General features: G+C 43.9%; 1 protein-coding gene across 1 annotated transcript in view; it reads right to left on the minus strand.

Moving 5' to 3' along the window:
• Positions 1-18251, minus strand: part of LOC147426386 (CRS2-associated factor 1, mitochondrial-like) — a 37014-nt gene extending 18763 nt beyond the window's left edge. Inside the window, exons 1-2 of the mRNA XM_086498793.1 lie at positions 17404-18251; positions 13356-13483 (exon numbers count right to left, since the gene is read on the minus strand). Coding sequence (XP_086354919.1) covers positions 13356-13483; positions 17404-18133 — 858 coding nt within the window. The 5' untranslated portion in view covers positions 18134-18251. The remainder of the gene's footprint in view (positions 1-13355; positions 13484-17403) is intronic.
• Between the last annotated feature and the right edge of the window lie 238 nt (positions 18252-18489).

The raw sequence follows: 18489 nt of genomic DNA on the forward strand, positions 1-18489 counted from the left end.
AGGGCACTTCGCGGAGACGTGCCCATGTTCCCTGCATCCGAAACACTTCCCCTCTTTGATGTAGTTGGCCCTCTCTCAAAGAGTGAGCCGAGGTCGTGAATCCTTGTCTTTCTTTTCTTGGGAGCTCTTTCTCTTTCTACTTTCATTATTAGAAGTTTGTTGGGTTCGCCGAGTCAAGATCTCATCAATGGGGTAAGTCAGATTGCCCGAATGTATGGCAAAACCCCGTTTCGCATGACCCATCAATTCTTGAATAGAATTTGACTTTTGTTCCAAGCAGTAGTCTCGGATCTTTGTAGGAAGTCCGCAGCAAAATCGCTCAATCTGTTCTTTAAACGAGACCTTCTTAAATAAAGAGGCTAGTAGAAAAGAGCTTCAAAATCTCTCGCAATAAGCGTCTAGAGAATCTCCCTTGGTCATTTGAAGATGATTTCAAGCAGTTCGTATATCTCGTTCGTACTCCCGAGTCAGCCAAGAAGAAACAAAAAGCCTTTTGAATTTCAACTATTTAACCGGAGCTTCCTTTCACAGTAGAAGGGTGGACCACCATGTTCGAGCATTTCCCTTGGAGAAAGATGTAGCCCTCCAAATCTTGAAGTGCTCTGAGTAATGCCCTCCAGAGAAAGCTATGTCAAACTGCTGTATGAAGGCCAAAGCCCTCGGAGCATCTTGAAATCCAGAAAAAGAGTCAAACTTAATTGATTGTCCACCTTCTTTGAATTCTCTTACTTTCTTGCTTTTATCTTCAAGGAAGTCCTATTGGTTGGCTTTAAAAAAATGCTTCTTCTTTGCATAAAACATGTGATTGTCGGAGTCCGGACTGTCTGAGGATGAGTCCTCTAAAGAACTGTCAGAAGCTCGGTGAAATTTAGGCTTCTTTGCCTTTTTTTTGCCCTTTCCGAAGCTTTGCTTTTTGCTTCGCTTTTTGCCTTTTCTGTCTTCTTCGCTCGAGTCAGAAGAGCTAGAAGAACTGTCAGAAGAAGAAGAAGGGGGTAGTCCTTCAAATCATACACGCTTCTTCTGCTTTCTTGCCGATGCTCCTCTGTAGAACTGCCAGAAACTGGCAAAATTTAGGCTTCTTTGCCTTTTTCTTGCCCTTTCCGAAGCTTTGCTTTTTGCTTCGCTTTTTGCCTTTTCTGTCTTCTTCGCTCGAGTCAGAAGAGCTAGAAGAACTGTCAGAAGAAGAAGAAGAAGAAGAACTGGGTAGTCCTTCAAATTGTACATGCTTCTTCGGCTTTCTTGCCGATGCAAAAGTAGATTGACGACCCAAATAACCCGGGAAATCAGTTCCTTTCTTATGCTTTTTGTCGTGCTTTTTGGCTTTATTGTTTGCGTCCAAAAGCCGGCTGATGTGTGTCTGAACCACCTCTTGTAATTCTTGCTCTGTAAACATCCTCGGAGAAGGAGGTTTCTTGAGAACCGGTTTGATGGGTGGCTTTGTGGCCTTCTACCACTGAGTGTGCACTTTTGCGAGGGATTGCTGAGTCAAAAATTTTGCAAATTTTGGATCCTTCGCAATTTTAATCTTCTGCTTTGTTGCCTCGTCAACCAATTGTCAACGTTCCATCTCTTCAATCTCAGCCTGAGTAGGCCGAGGTGGGCCGTACTCTTCTGATTTCTCATGAGAATCTTCTCCGCAGTCTCCTCCCGCATTCCCAAATGCAGAAGACGATTGATTTCTGTTGGAATCCATAAGTGTCGCGAGAAAAGGATCGGATTTCCAAGTAGAAGAGAAATCGGCCGCGCTCTGATATCACTGTAACAAACTCGGACACCCCAAGTTAAGTCAACACCCCAAGTCAAGATTCTACTGCGACACAGCAGAGATTCACTTCAAAACATTTCACACTTCACAATTAGGTCGACACGACCCGGCGTAGTTCCGTGCCAAGAGGTATTGGCCCCAAAGACTTGCGCCCCTTTCGGTATTTCTTTTTGTATTAATATGTGTTCAAACTACAAGGAAGTGGGTAGGTGCTCACTCTCAGACTCTGCGTCCAGATACTTTGAGAAGTGAGGCCCTGCCCACTATTTTATAGATACAAGGGATGCCCAAAAGCAGAGCCCCCCGAGCATTGAATCCAAAAGCTTCCAATTCAAAAGCATTTGTCCCAAAAGCTTTTTAAATTAAAGAATCCCAAAAGCTTGCATAAATCAACCAGAGGATTTCCATACGCAATGCCACGTCAAATGCCGCCGCAAAATCCGGAAAATCCGTACGGATGACCAGCTGGGGTTTCCGCATTGTCTGCCACTAGTCCTTGTCCGGGCAGTTCTCAGCAGTGTGCCCGGGGTCTGCTGCCACGTCACCCAATTGTGACATTGTACCTAGTCCACGGCCGCCCGAGTTTTGGGGCCAGCCGCCCACTTTTGTCTGGGCGCCCACATATATCTCCATATATCTCATCACACAGAGATCTGATGTATTGACAGGGTCTTCTGCTCTGGTAGTCATGGGGGGCTGATCGCCCCCTCTTTCACCATACCTTGCGGTTGTGTTTACTATCTCTCTCTCTCCTCTCTCACGCTTCCGGACACGCGCACTCACACAGGCATGGGCACGTCTCCATGAAGTGCCACAAAAAGGCACAGCCAGAACATTATGAAGACAAGCCAAAGAGTTCGAGAGCAGCTGAGGAACATGGCAGAAAAGGCAAGATGAAAGCAAGACTGGTTCCAGATTGCATGGGTACTGACCCAAGCACGATTGATGAAAGTACAGAACTTTGCCGAGCTTGGGGCAAAGTCAAAGATCAAGAAGGCCTGATTTTCTTTGATGGAGGAGCCAAGGCCAACTTCATTTCACCTGAATTGACGGCGCAGCTCGAGATTACACCCGATCGGATGGGACCACCAACAGAGGCAGTTCTAGCAGCACCCGGACAGGACAGCCATTACACCTCTCATTGGCAAACTTCGGTTGCATTGTCAGAGATATTTGGGGCGCGAGGACTTTTACATAATGCCCTTGGAAGGTTGTGACGTCCTCCTTGGAGTCCCTTGGTACCATAAGAACAACGCCGTGGTCGATTATTGGGCGAAGAAAGCGGCTTTGACAAATGAAAAGGGCCAAAAATTTATACTTGATGTGAAACTGAAGGGCAAGTCTGTCCTATTGTATTGGCTTCGGCCGTTTCCAAATTAATGAAATCCGGTTTGTTTGTTTACTCGATCTATTTGAAAGAGTTAAATGATGAACACAGAACGAATATGTTTGAACTTGATAAAGAACGCAAAGATTTTCTCCACATTCATGCCAATTGCTTTTCTGAGGGCCTGCCAGGCGAGTTGCTACCATCTTGTCTTGAGGATCACACTATTGATCTAATACCTGGAAGCACACCACCGAACCGGCCACCTTACCGTGTGAGCCGAGCCAAGAATGAAGAGATTATGAACCAAATGAAAGACCTTTTGGAAAAGGGTCTTATCCAGCCGAGTACTTCACCCTACTGCTCTCCGGTGTTGTTGGTTTTAAAGAACGACGGATCTTGGAGAATGTGCATTGATTAAGAGCTCCCAATAAAATCACCATCAAGAACAAATTTCCGATTTCAAGGATCAAAGATATTTTTGACCGACTACAAGGATCCTCTTGTTTCAGTAGGATTGATTTGAAAAACGCATCCGTATCGCACCAGGAGATGTCTACAAGACAGCTTTTCGAACGAATGCCATTGTCCACCTTTTACGGGTCACCGCAGCATTGACACCACCTTGAAAGGTGTGGAGCGTTACTTCTTTTGGCCGAGACTCAAGAAGGATGTGGACGACTTTGTACGCAATTGCTTGGTATGCGAAAAGGTCAAGTTTGACAAGCATAAAGCACAAGAATTGTTACAGCCTTTACCAATTCCCACCCGCCCCTGGGAAAGTATTGCTATGGATTTCATTTTTTATCTCCCGAAGACTCAAAGTGGGCATGATGGCATTTGGACTGTCATCAACAGATTTAGCAAGCAAGCTCACTTCGTTCCAGTGAAGAAAACAGTCAAGCCGGATCATTTAACCAGACTATTCATTTTTCACAAATTTTCAGATTACATGGCATGCCTACGATAATAGTCTCTGACAGAGATCCCCGATTCACGAGTTTGTTTTGGAAGGCTATTTGGGAGAACATTGGCACAGAGTTGCAGTTCTCGTCATCTTTCCACACGTAGACGGATGGGCAATCTGAGATTGCAAATTCAGTCGTACTGGATTTATTGAAGTCTTACATTTCTGATCAAAAGACTCTATGGGAAAAAAAATTGCCCTTGGTGGAATTTGCCTACAACTACACGATCCACTCTTCGACGGGGAAGGCGCCATTTGAGATTATTGAAGGTGCTACGAAGGTTCCACCCTTCCTTAGCACGAAAGATAAGATTTTTGAAGCCGACCAATACACGAGGGACTTGGACACTGCTTTTGCCAAGGTTCGGGAGGGAGGCTTTAGCGAAATCTCAGGAAAGACACAAGAAGGCAACAAATCGACACCGTCGCGATTTGAAATTAAAGGAAGACGATTGGGTGCTCTTACGTTTTGAGAAGGCACGCCTAAGAAAGAAAAAGGAAAAGGAGCGGCTTTTTCCAAAGCTTAGCATGAGATACTATGGACCTTTCCAGATAAATGATGTCTCCTTTAGACTGAAGCTGCCCGATACTTGGAGGATTCACAATGCTTTTCATGTGAGTCTCTTGAAGCCTTTTAAAGGCGATGTGTCTCATGATGGGGAGCCAGATTAGCAACCAGATACTCGTTCCAGAACAGATATTGGCACATAAAGATAGAAAGATTAAAAGTAAAGTGATTAGGCGGTTCTTGGTTAAATTCAAGAACTATCCCGCATTGGATGCGAAGTGGATGGAGGAGGAAGACCTAGCAGATACTCTTCAGATTTTGGAACTTTACCTTGAAGCATTCGGTTTAGCATAGTCTACTCCGATAGAACCCCGATTTTAGCATGGGTGAATCTAGTGCAATGGGCTTGCACAAGAGGGGAGTCGCTCCGTTCCTTTGTCAACGGATTACCCCGATTTTTTATATATAGTCACTCATGTCCCTTTGGGTTTCAAGGATACTGCTGGGCACACAATATTCTACTGTATGAATTTATAAACTGGAATTCCCGAAAATGAAAATGATACTAATTGATTTGTACTTGACTTGTTTAAGTGCAGGAATTGAAAGACAAAATCACTACAACATTTCGGTCTCATAAATCTCTATAGACATGATCGCAATAAGATTAGTTAATCCGGCATCTGTGAGGTCCCGATTGGATCTAGATGCGATTACTAAATACGTTGCCGATTAATCATGGTCTAAGATTTGAAATGAATTTGAATGTGATTTGTCATGTGATGTCGTGTGATGTCAAGTGATGTCTTGTGATATCCAGTGATGTGACTTTCGATTGGTACATGTGCTAGATGTGTTGTGTCTAGTGCATGGGTACTAACAGTCAGTGTCTACTAAAACAATTTATGGCCTTTGTCTGTTTTGTAGGCGTAATCGAGGGCGATTACAATTCTTTCAAGAGGAGGGTATGTCACAAACTGATGACGTGGCAACCTACAAGACCCCTGAAATGCGCCGACAGGCTGACATAACAGTCCCGAAAAACGCGCGGGAAATCGCGCTAGCAAGCTGACACGTGGCATCTGTACGGACGTCACAATTTCCGCTAGCTATACTGACGTGCAGAATGTACGGAATTCCGTAAATTGCGTTGGCTGATTTTTGGCTGATTTTGAAGCCAAGCTTTTGAGGATAATTGCTTTTGAGTTAGAGATTTTTGGGGCTCTGCTTTTGGGCATCCTTTGTACCACTAAATAAGTGGGCTAGGCCTCATTACTTGGAGCATCTGGACGCAGAGTCTAAGAGTGAGCGCCTGCCGACTCTCTTGTACTTTGAGCACAAAAGAAATACCAAAAGGGGTGTCAGTCTTTGGGGCCAATACCTCTGGGCATGGAACTACGCCGGGCCGTGTCGTCTTTGTGAATTTTTTTGAAGTGAATCTCTGTTGTGTCGCGGTAGAATCTTGACTTGGGGTGTCCAAGTTTGTTACAAAAAATGCGAGAGCAAAACGCTAGAGAGAGAGAGAGAGAGAGAGAGAGAGAGAGAGAGAGAGAGAGAGAGAGAAGCCTATACACAATAGAGGGCGGTACTATTTCAATTACCTGCTAACTTTACACAGAGCACTGTGAAGAGAGGAGAATACAGATTGCGTCCAGCAACTAGAATGTCACTGCGCACACAAGACCGATGCCCTGTAGGCCCCAAAGACCGGCGCACCTTTCGGTATTTCTTTATTCAATTGAAAATAGACGATCCGCACACACTCACAACGCTGTCCAAACCTGGCAAGGGCTGAAAACGCACGTTTCCGGCTTGATTTCGGCAACATAACAATGCCAAAACCCCCGTAGATCAAAAGTACCTATTTAGGATGGATTCCCTCCCAATTTAGAAGCTTTCTGATGAGCTGTAACAGAATTTCAGCGTGCTGTAATTCTCTGTTTTTCCACTGTCGGGTGCCCAAAACCTTGTACACACATCCCAAGGCTTTCCCGAAGCTCCCCTGGTGTTCCTTTACAGTTTAGGTGCGAAACCCTAAACCTGTAGAAAAACACAGCATGATGTAATTCTCTGTTTTTGGATCGTTTTTAGCAGAGCGAACACGCCTACGCATGTCCCAAGGGCTCCCACACGCAAAGGGACAGTTCCCCTGTAAATTGGATAGGTTTTCACGCGAGAAAACTCTCCAAATTCGCAACGGAACTGTGTGTACTTGTGGGGGATTAGCAATTAGCTAATCCGGACCCCGGGTTCAGAAGGCTCTTGCCTTTGCAAACGCGCATAAAACCCTCAGAACTATACATATTTGTCTGAGTAGCCCAACTAGTGGGGCATTACCATATGTACAAAGGGGAGAGAGAGATGCGCGAGAGCAAATCATCGCGCTACATGAGACAAAGGAGAAGGCAAGCTTTCCATTAAAGCTGTGAACCTGCACCCACTACTCAACACACACTGTAAGTCACTTCTGAAGTTCAAATCAGCCTTCACTTCAAAATGGACAGGGCCCTCTTGCTAAGGTGTCCTGCAGATGGCTCTCCTTCTGCCAAGTGTCCAGTTTGCCCCTTTGAGTTAATTCCCTAGTTCCCACCAACTTATAAAGTTGTAAGTGACTTTCCGAGTGGCCCAGATTTCATTTGGCGCACATTTCCATACTCATCAGAATTCAATGCTAGCTGGCCCGACTAGTCCCAGACTGACCGACCTAGACTCCCAATGTGAGAAACTTGTTCGGCCGCACCCGTTTTGTCACGTGACACATCCAACCCTATGTGTCCGTAGACAAGCTACAGCACGACAAGGGTTCAGTCAGTCCAGTCAGTCCAGTCAGTGTAGATTAGAAGTGATCTGGCACTTTTGTGAGTCTATTCGTAGACCATGCATGCCCAGTCACTTAGTATAGATGCATATCCTCTGGTTGCACACAGCATGATCATAAGCATTCCCATCAGAATCCATTAGGGGAATTTTCCAGTGCATTTAGCCTATTTTACCTATTTTTTAAATTTTTCACTTATTATTTTTAAGTGACTTTTGTTGGAAAGTAGGTAGGGCAAATTGAGTAAGTTTGTATATAAGCAAACCTAAACTAGCACTAAATGGCAGAAGAGGCAACAGGAGCCAAGCTCAGCAGGCAACTTCTCCAACAAGACCTCTTGGTGGATTTCCTCCAAGCAAGAAGAATCAACCCTAGCGTTTTCTCAGCAAGGAGATCATCGCCAGAAGCAAAGACCAACCAAGCCTAGCGTTTTCCATTTGCATCATCACCACAAACCCTTCAGTTAGCGTTTTTGCAAGAGATAGCAACCGCAAGCAGGTCTTCACCGCAACAGCCCATGCCTAGCGTTTTTGGGAATCCATGACCTAGCGTTTTCAGCAGTAGAAACCTCAGCCTGCAGCGTTTTTCAGCCATGAAGTACCTGCAAATTCAGCCCTAAAAGAGTAGCAGATTCAGCCCGGAAAGACCATCAGTTTTCAGCCTAAAGTTTTCAGCCATAAACCTGCAGATTTTCAGCGACACAGACCCACAGAAACAGCCCCCCAAATCAGCGTTTTTGGATTGTAGCAGATTTCAACCCATAGCGTTTTTGGACAGCAGTAGAAAGATTGCAGATTTCAGCCCTAGTGTCGGCATTGTCATTCCCGTCGTCATCGCCGACATAGCCTAGACTTGCATCAGTCACATGCATTCAGTTTGTACCAGTTTGTGCAATCATAAGTAGACCACTCTCGCCGACGAGAGTGGGGCCTTCGGAGGAGGGTTTTACGACGTCTCTGGTGTCGTATCTCTCTTCTCTCTCTATCTCTCAGTCTCGTACACTTTCACACACAGTGTCCATTCACTTTTTTTGTGATCATAGCATTCTCTCATTAAGAACGGAAGGCTCTCCCTTCGATAAGAACAAAAGGAACCTTGAGCACAGTTCGGAGCACTCATCTTGAGCAAAGCGCAAACATTCATTTGGCTGAACCTAACATTGGTATCAGAGCTTTGACAATGTTCTGTATTACTCAAGGAAAGAACCATAGAATTTTTTTTGCTTGTTGAGGTTGCACGAACCCAAGTTCGCTTGGGCGTGTCAATTCCTAATCGTGTTTTTGAAGAGTGACAGGAATCCCACGAAAGAAGGGCTTGTCCAGCCTCCCCTTGTGCCTCTTTTCACTCATTGAGAGCAGACCGTGCACTTAGCAGCCGGCCAATCGACGTGAGGTGGGAAAAAGCAACCTTGGTGTGAGCGCAAGGCCGCGAAGGGGTGCGCCCGCGAAAAAGAGCAAAACTCGGGTGAAGAGAAGATCCTTTTGGAACACAGATTGCAAGCAAAAGAAAACCTCAAGAACCTCAAGAACCTCAAGACCCTCAAGAACCCAAGACCCGCAAGAACCCAAGTTCGTCGTGAACTTAAGAACCAAGACCCACAAGAACCCAAGACTTCAGTGGATAGTCATCACTCGAAGCGGAATGGATACTTCGATTGGAGGTGATGAGCATGAGAGAGGCGAAGAAGAATTTTCCCCACCAAGAGGTTTTTCCGACCCTCCCCCTTCCCCATCTACGTCAAGGATTGCACTAACTAATATGGACAAGTTGGAGCAGATGTTTATGGAAAGGAAGTTAGAACGCGAAGCAAGACATGCAGAAAGAATGGCAGAAATGGAACACAGACACACAGAAAGAAGAGCAGAAAGAAAGGAAGCCAAAGCAAGACAAGAACAGAGCGACCGACACAACAAAGAGTTTTGGCGACTCTTTTCTCAAGTTCAGGCACAGATGCAAGAGATTTGGGGCAAGGAGACTCTCTCAGTCTCTTCTTCTCCAAAGCATGACACACAGGATTTGCATGATTATGAGAAGCATGATGATGACTTGGTTGACAATGATGAGCATGATGATTTACATGATCAAGATGTGATTTCTCACAAGCATGATGAGTTGCATGAAGATGATGTGATTGTTCACAAGGATGATGGGTTAGTGGATGCTTGTTCTAGTGAAGCTAACCTCGTTGTAGATTCGATCAATCACGAAGAACCGATCTTGGCTTTCGAGTCGAGGTCCAAAGAACCCCCACAGGACGATTCGATCACTCAAGAAGAAACGATCTTGGCTCTCGAGCCTAGGTCCAAAGAACCCTCACAGGAAGTATTATGTGTTCGCATGATTGGTACGCACGCATTGTTCAAGTGTTTCATTCGTGATCGTTTCCTGTATTTTAGTCAGCGTCTTTATGTGATCCCTTTTCCTAGGCATGGCATATTGTATGTTGAGCACGTTTCACTCATGAATGAGCACGGATGTATACGGATTGTTCATGAAAAGCTGAAAAGTATGCAATCGAGGAAGTCACATTCCCTGTCTCTTCCTTGGCATGACACATTCGTAGAACGAGCACATGAAAGTATGAGCACAAACCATGTACATTTCCGTTGTGAATTGCCACAGTTATTGCTTTAGATCAGAAGAGAAAGATTCGATCTCATTGTATGCGTGTGTGTGGTGAACGGTTTGGCACTCCATCTCTTTGTTCATCTACATTGCATGCACGGTCTTTTAGGCAGACGAGATTTTTTCCAGTCACTTTACATGGAATAGGTATGTTCATGGTTGTGTGTTGGAAATGGTTTCAGGAATTTTCAGCCATGGAGATTCTTGAAGAAGAAAGAAGCATGACTCTCGACGAAGTTGAAGCATTGAAGATGATTTTGTGTCGCTTTCGGCGCGGCCCAAAGAAGCAAGCGTTGCAAACCTTTATGAAGTTCAAGTACCGCACAACCCACACATCAAAGTGGGCCAACGAAGAGTCCCTTCCAGGATTCCGGATGCTATTGGCAATCTCCCTCGACGCCATACAGTTCGGTACCAGTACCTCACTTTGACAAGGAGGGGATGTCACGTGACACATCCAACCCCCTGTGTCTGTGGACAAGCTACAGCACGACAAGGGTTCAATCAGTCCAATCAGTCTAAATTAGAAGTGATCTGGCACTTTTGTGAGTCTATTCGTAGATCGTGCATGCCCAGTCACTTAGTATAGATGCATATCCTCTGGTTGCACACAGCATGATCATAAGCATTCCCATCAAAATCCATTAGGGGAATTTTCCAGTGCATTCAGCCTATTTTACCTATTTTTGACATTTTTCACTTATTATTTTTAAGTGACTTTTGTTGGAAAGTAGGTAGGGCAAATTGAGTAAGTTTGTATATAAGCAAACCTAGACTAGCACTAAATGGCAGAAGAGGCAACAGGAGCCAAGCTCAGCGGGCAACTTCTCCAACAAGACCCCTTGGTGGATTTTCTCCAAGCAAGAAGAATCAGCCCTGGCGTTTTCTCAGCAAAGAGATCATCGCCAGAAGCAAAGACCGTCAAGCCTAGCGTTTTCCATTTGCATCATCGCCACAAATCCCTTCAGTTAGCGTTTTTGCAACACATAGCAACCGCAAGCAGGTCTTCACCGCAACAGCCCATGCCTAGCGTTTTTGACCTCAGCATGCCTAGCGTTTTTGGGAATCCATGACCTAGCGTTTTCACAGTAGAAACCTCAGCCTGCAATGTTTTTCAGCCATGAAGTACCTGCAAATTCAACCCTAAAAGAGTAGCAGATTCAGCCCGGAAAGACCATCAGTTTTCAGCCTAAAGTTTTCAGCTATAAACCTGCAGATTTTCAGCAACAAAGACCCACAGAAACAGCCCCCCAAATCAGCGTTTTTGGATTGTAGCAGATTTCAACCCATAGCATTTTTGGACAGCAGTAGAAAAGATTGAAGATTTCAGCCCTAGTGTCGGCATTGTCATTCCCGTCGTCATCGCCGACATACCTAGACTTGTATCAGTCACATGTATTCAGTTTGTACCAGTTTGTGCAATCATAAGTAGACCACTCTCGCCGATGAGAGTGGGGCCTTCGGAGGAGGGTTTTACGACGTCTCTGGTGTGATATCTCTCTTCTCTCTCTATCTCTCAGTCTCATACACTTTCACGCACAGTGTCCATTCACTTTGTTTGTGATCATAGCATTCTCTCATTAAGAACGAAAGGCTCTCCCTTCCATAAGAACAAAAGGAACCTTGAGCACAGTTCGGAGCACTCATCTTGAGCAAAGCGCAAACATTCATTCCACTGCACCTAACACGTTTCACACTGGCCATGCAATCTCCACTTGCACCTTTTCAAGGGTTCCAAAGAAAACAAGTAAAAATAAAATAAATAAAAATATGTAGTACAAATTTAGAGAAGGCAACATGAAAAATACACCTCCTGATGACAGAAAACGCTAGACAGAGGGCATGCCCAAAAGTTTGAAAGCTTTACTCACTGATACAACATGCCAAAAGTCCCCCTGGGGAGGGGGGGCAATAGCAAAATTACCCGACCCAGCCAGAAAACTCGACGATCTTGAAAAATGACCAAAATACTAATAAATGTATAAACTCATTGAAAGTGGCTTGCAACACACATTTAGTAGCAAAAATGCAGAACACTAAAAGAACTCTGACCATAGTTACAGGGAATGGCCATTTTCAGGTCCCTGTTCCTTGTTCCCATCCTAATTTCCCGATCCAGATCCCCGTTCCATATTTCAGACGTGAGTATCCGAAACAAGGAATGGCATTTCATGCATGTTGTCGTTCCCCGTTTCGATTTCCCGTTCGAGGTAACTATGACTCTGACCTCGGGTAACCCTAGGAACACGGGTCTTGCCTCATGGCACCCTATCAAGTGGGGGACACCGTGGAATGCATAGCCGAAAAAAGGTACGTATATGTCAGATACGGCCGGGCACAATCACAAAACAGTCCACTCCCTAATCTGCTCCTAGGAGATACTCGAGCCACCACCAGACACAAATCTGAACTCTAACAAGCCTATGTGCGTCATACTATGGAGTGGATGTTCACTACGATGGCTCCCTCCAAACAATGGATGGACGATTGCATCCAAAAAGACATCAATTGGGATAGTCCTCTTTAATGAGATGTAATGTCATTTTACACGTACTTGAGATGTTCACATGATTGACGTAATTCCAATGAATTCCATCCTATAAACTATTCCCTCGAAAGACACCCGAGGTATCTATAGCTTGCTTGATTCCATGGATTTACATCGACACCACATGGGACACGAGTGCATGATTTTTTGTGAGCATACTATGTACATGTTTTGATGAGTACGTTGTTTTCTTCCAATTTTGGGTCTTCTCTTTTGCTTCGTATGTTAGGGGTTTTAGATTTGAAAATAAGTCAATCCTATCTACTTGTTCAATTCTAAGATCAATAGAAAGCTTCTCCTTTGAGAAATTCACGTTGTATTCATTAGAACTTATGCTCTACTCCTTTCGTTGTCAACTCATAGAAAAAAAAGTAATGGCCTAAAATTGCTCCATAAATTACCAAGCATCTACATTGTGATAAGCTACAATCAAGGATTCGAAAAAAAAAAAGGAAAACAAAACTAATACAAGAAGTCATGGTAGACCCTAATTTGTTGATGCAAACCCTACTTTTTCAAGATTATCCAATTTGAAATCCTATTGCATCAAAAGATCAAGCTCCATTACTAGACCACCAACTTTGCCCTTTGTAGCATTGGTAAATTGTCTAAGCAGTTCACAGGTGTCAAGAGATTCAATGAGACTCTAAACTTGTCAAGAAGGGTGAGAAGAAGGGGTGCCGGGGGGAAATGAAGAGGGGCGGGCGGGGGGGGGGGGGCATATATAACAGAGTAGTAAAAGGCCTATTCAGTGATAAGTAGAATAGTGCGAACTCGATAAATAAATGCTTATGTACCTCAATTTGAAAGATCATATTGTCCATGTCCACGGTTGCTACTCCCATGCACTTCACCCTGACCATGCGCTCGCGTGTCCAATAATCATAAAAACAAATGAGCAGGTTGTGCGTCAAACCATCTCTCCCTGGAAAAAAAGAGACAAGATAAAAGTTATCCTTTTCTTGAGCTTTCAAACTCAAGGTCAGCAAATATTAACGTAATAAACGAAACAACCAAATTTTGGCATTGACAAAAGCATTGTTGCCTCGGTAAAAGATGGTAATAATACTTTGGAGGCAAAAGAGAAACTTAGTGCCACATTTTAATTTCAAGAAAACCAATTATTTACTTTTAAAAATCCAACAAAAAACCCACTTTACCTATACAAGTAAAATTTAGGAGGTGATCATGTCAGCCACGAAGTAAAATAGTAATGAGCTCAACCATCCTTTACATTGACTAGCACATTCTCGTTGTATGTTTTGCAAGGTGGACAGGTATGATTGAACAAGACATGAAACATGTAAATACCGTGCATAGTACAACTTGTTGTTCATCTTGCCAAATAGATAGGCCAAAAGACATATAGTTTTAAAATCATCAGAATAAATTAGTTAAAACTATACGTTTAGACTCTGTCTATATATACAAAACACAAAGATACCTAAAATTTTTCCAAGACCAAAGAAGAAATCAAGGAATGACTCTATTTAAATCAACTATTCTTCTAACCTACTTTTGACATAACACTAACAATTTCATACATGTATATAAAACACACTCACAGTGTTTTAGAAACAACATGGATACAACACGCTCATAGATTGGATACGCCTTAAAATGGTGGACATAGGGAAGGACTATAAGCCCAGAATGTGGGCACATCGAGCCTTCCACACGGTCCAAAGCATCATGCTGCATATCATGGTGAAAATTGTCTCCCGTTGGGAGAAATCCAACTAGTGACTTGCATTTGGGATCTATATCCTAAGGGAGTAAGCATGAAGACCACATATGTTGGCAGGCATTGAGAGAAGGTGTGTGACACTGGAAATTGCAAAAGCCATGCAACTGCCCCCCACGTCACAAACCCGTCATGGATGCCCACTCTAATCAAAAAATAACAAACTGCCATCCACACTGGCTATGCATATGGACAAACCTAGAAACAGTGCCTCAAGGACTCGGGCTCTGAAATAGATCGTTGACAAGTCGGATCATGACTAGCGACTGCGTCGACAGACAATCCGGCATGTGCTATTATCCACATGAGAGAACACATCATGCCCCTCACCCGGAGGGTCCAAATGCCTGACTGAAATTGTCGCTAGAAAGCAGGGAGGATGCATTGATCCTGCCATACCTCTAACTGGCGTGGACAGTGAGGTGGATGCCGGTTGTCACAAACTGCTGACGTGTCAAAACTCTGTCAAGAAGGGGAGATGTCACAAACTGCTGACATGTCAAAGCCCTGAAGAATGGAGCCAACTTGCAGATGCCGCATGAGGGGCCTAAACCCTAAGAAGAACAAGTAACAGAAGAAGAAGTCCTACCAACTTATGGGGACCCCGTCCAATGGGGCCCCAAGAGACATAAAGGATTAAAATAAAGCAGGACCCACACACAAAGAAAGAATTGCGTAGCAACTGATGACGTGGCAGCTGTACGACAAATCCGAAAAATTGTGCTGACATGATGACGTGGCAGACTATACGGATTTCTGCGTTTTGCGCTGATTGCTGTACGGAATTCTGTAATTTACGCTGGCGGCTTTTTGGCTTTGCTTTTGGACCAGATGCTTTTGAGTTTGAAGGCTTTTTACTGTAAACTGCTTTTGGGGCCTAGGGCCTTTAAATATGAGGCCATGGGCTCATTCTCTGGCACGCTTCCTGGAGAAGGTGCAGAGTCTGGAGTACCGGCTTGTATTGAGTTAATGCAATATAAAGAAATACCGAAAGGGGCGCCAAAGTTTGGGGCCAAAGCATCTAACAATGTAAAGAGCATGTTGGGCCGTCATCCCATCTAGCCCAATCAATGTGAGTCCTCTCGCGTAGCTGATGCCCTTCTAAATTTTTCGTATATGCATTCCATACAAGTGGCTGCGTTGCTCTCTCTCTCTCTCTCTCTCTCTCTCTCTCTCTCTCTCTCTCTAAAGCAACAATATATTTAATTATTTATTTATTTAAATTGCTGCTTTAGGAATTTTCGCAAAGTGTTTGACACTGTCCCACGCGAGAGGCTCTTTCGACAACTTCAGAGTCTAAAGATACCATCAGAGATTATATGCGCCATCTATGTTCTCTATGAGAGAGTGATTGGGAAAGTTCGTTGTCGAGGCGACCTGTCAGAGTCTATTGCTAGCACCATTTGTGTTAAGCAAGGATGCCCCCTCTCCCGACCCTCTTTGGATTCTATATCAACGAGATCTCGACTACATCCTATGAACGGGAGAGGCATGAGCTTATCTAGCACGTACTCCGGTCACATTATGCTATATGCTAATGACATTGTTCTGATTTCAAAGTCAAAAGAGGGCTTACAAAGCCATTTGAGCGCCTTGGATGAGTTTTGTACACACAGAGGACTAACAGTGAACATGGGAAAGACCAAGGCCATAATCTTCCACACCTCTAGATCAGTCCGACGAGCGGCCACGTTTACAACAGCAGGTGATCATGTTAATGAGGGACATCCATGTAATGTAGTATATAGTACTTGGTGATAACAGTGCTCAGAGTAGGGATCCAACAAATGAGGCAATGGTGACTGTTTAGAATTGAAGAAAATCAAGAATACTCCCTTGTCTCTTATGCAAAATATGATTCCCACCAACGGCTTCTCCAAAAGCATTCAAGGTTTTCTTTGTCTTGTAGACCACATGCATACTCTCATTCAAGAATGACACACATATACGCTTAAGCAAAAGCAATAAGCAGAAAATTAATCAAGCCTAAGCTCGTGAAAGTTAGATTATAATGTGATTTCTTGACGCTTGGGCCAATAGGAGCGTAGATAAATACATTTCAAGGCCCGTGAAAATGCTATGCGCACACAGCATTGCAATATTCAATTGATGCTTTCAAAAAAGTAATGTGGCTTGAAAAAAGCGGGAAGAGCAAGAAACAAAGCACACATGATCAAGCAAAGTTCAATGAAGCAAAAAGAAAACCTAAAACTTGATCTCAATTAGCTCTAACCTACTCCTAAAGAGTTATGCATCAATTTATTGCGCAGAGAGAGAGAGAGAGAGAGAGAGAGCACTAAATCTAGCATAGGGATCTAACTAATGTAATTAGAAGATACTAATTACGTGCAAGCTCTGATACCACTTGTAATGTCTATGGTGGATATACCAACGCAGAGAGAGAGAGAGAGAGAGAGAGAGAGCACTAAATCTAGCATAGGGATCTAACTAATGTAATTAGAAGATACTAATTACGTGCAAGCTCTGATACCACTTGTAATGTCTATGGTGGATATACCAACAAGGAAATCATCATAGTGAGAGCTTCATAACAATTAGAAGTAAGTAGATTAGAAAAAAGGTACTCAATGCAATGAAATGAACTTGTTTGATTGATTAAAATGAGAGAGAGATTACAATGTTTGGATAGTGGCCATTTATAAACGCAAGGTGGAGAAGTGCAATCAATGATTGGATGGATATGCACCACGAGTGGTATGCCAAAGGTCATGTGAGCTACCACAAGTAGCGTGTGGCTATCAAGAGTGTAGCATGTGTTTAGGGAATGAGTAGCATGTGTGAGGATTATAAGTTCCATGGGGAAAGTGTTACTATGCACATAAATGGTGCATCTTTTGCTTAAGGACATGTGCTCACAATGAGCGTAAGCTACAGGCTTACCTCAACAAAGGCCAACAATACAAACATAGAGATAATGAAAAAAACGATGCTAGTTTGATCGCCAACGTTGAAGCATCTAAAAGACCAATTGTGCAAAAAACTGCATATTTCATTCTAAGCATCTACATGACGACAAAGAGAACTAACGAACAGCATTATCTTCACTATGAAAGCTTTCTCTTAATGACAAAGAGAAATACCTATGTTAAGTTGTTTTTCGCTTTTCATTGATTGGCGTACAAGCATGTTTGTCTCCTGTTTTGTAAGAGGCTCTCCAAGTATTTGTTCTCTAGTCTTCGCTTTCTTGGGACCAGTACCAGGTAAGAAAGGCCCCGGTTCAGCAACAGGCTTTATCCCCTTCTTGGTAGGTGGATTGAAGGAATCAATCAACCGACTTCTCTTGTATACCAGCCGCTTTACGTTTATTGCTGCAGAAGTCTTAACAGGAGGAGCTTCCTGACCATCCCAGGGTCTGTCAATCCTTCCAGGCCCAAAAGGGGAGTATTTCTCCTGAAACTCAATAGGCTGCACCTTGGGAACTTCAGTATAGCTATACCTAAAAGCAAAAGGGAGGTTGGAGTGGACTGGCCGTGAAACTGTGAGAGGTTCAAAGGCGGGGGTTTCCTTCTTCTTTTTTTTGACCTTCCTGACCTCCTTGATTTGTTCTTGCCTTTGCCGATCTGGTTCCCCTGCAGCACGCTGAGCAGCTGCCTCTGCATGGCGGGCAGACCTTGATTGACCAAGTTTTGAGAGAGGCGTTGATGGGCGGGGATGCTTGGGCTGAGAAGCCAGTTTAGAGGGCTTTTTGGGGGCTGGACATTTCTGTTCAGACGGAGCCGGAGGAGAAACGGTTGAAAAGGGCTGAAGGGTGTACCTTCTTACTGCTGTGGCAAAGGAGTAACAACGCTTCCTGATGACTGAGGTGGCCATCCGCTGGCGGACCAGCTCACTGCGCAATGCTTAAACCCCTTGCCATACAGAGACTGTAGTAACTGAAACCCCCATCTTCGTCACCTTCCTGCTCTTCAAGAGACTCAAATCCACCTACACATTTTTTAAAATTAAAAACACGTTTAAATTTGTCATTGGCTGACACCAAGGGCATGATACCATAAAACAACTTTTTTTCTCAATAAAGCTTTGTTGGCACTGCGTAGGCAGCTGCTATTGCATCGATTCGATTTTTAGTACAAAAGTGTGGCCCTGAATTACGGGTCAATAATAGTAATATCCTTTTTAGAGTTGACGACGCGCCCTGTTTGATGAGTGTGGGTTGCATCTCTCTC

This window comes from Adiantum capillus-veneris, chromosome 24 (genome assembly GCF_014529385.1).
Source record: "Adiantum capillus-veneris isolate H3 chromosome 24, ASM1452938v2, whole genome shotgun sequence".
NCBI lineage: Eukaryota > Viridiplantae > Streptophyta > Polypodiopsida > Polypodiales > Pteridaceae > Adiantum > Adiantum capillus-veneris.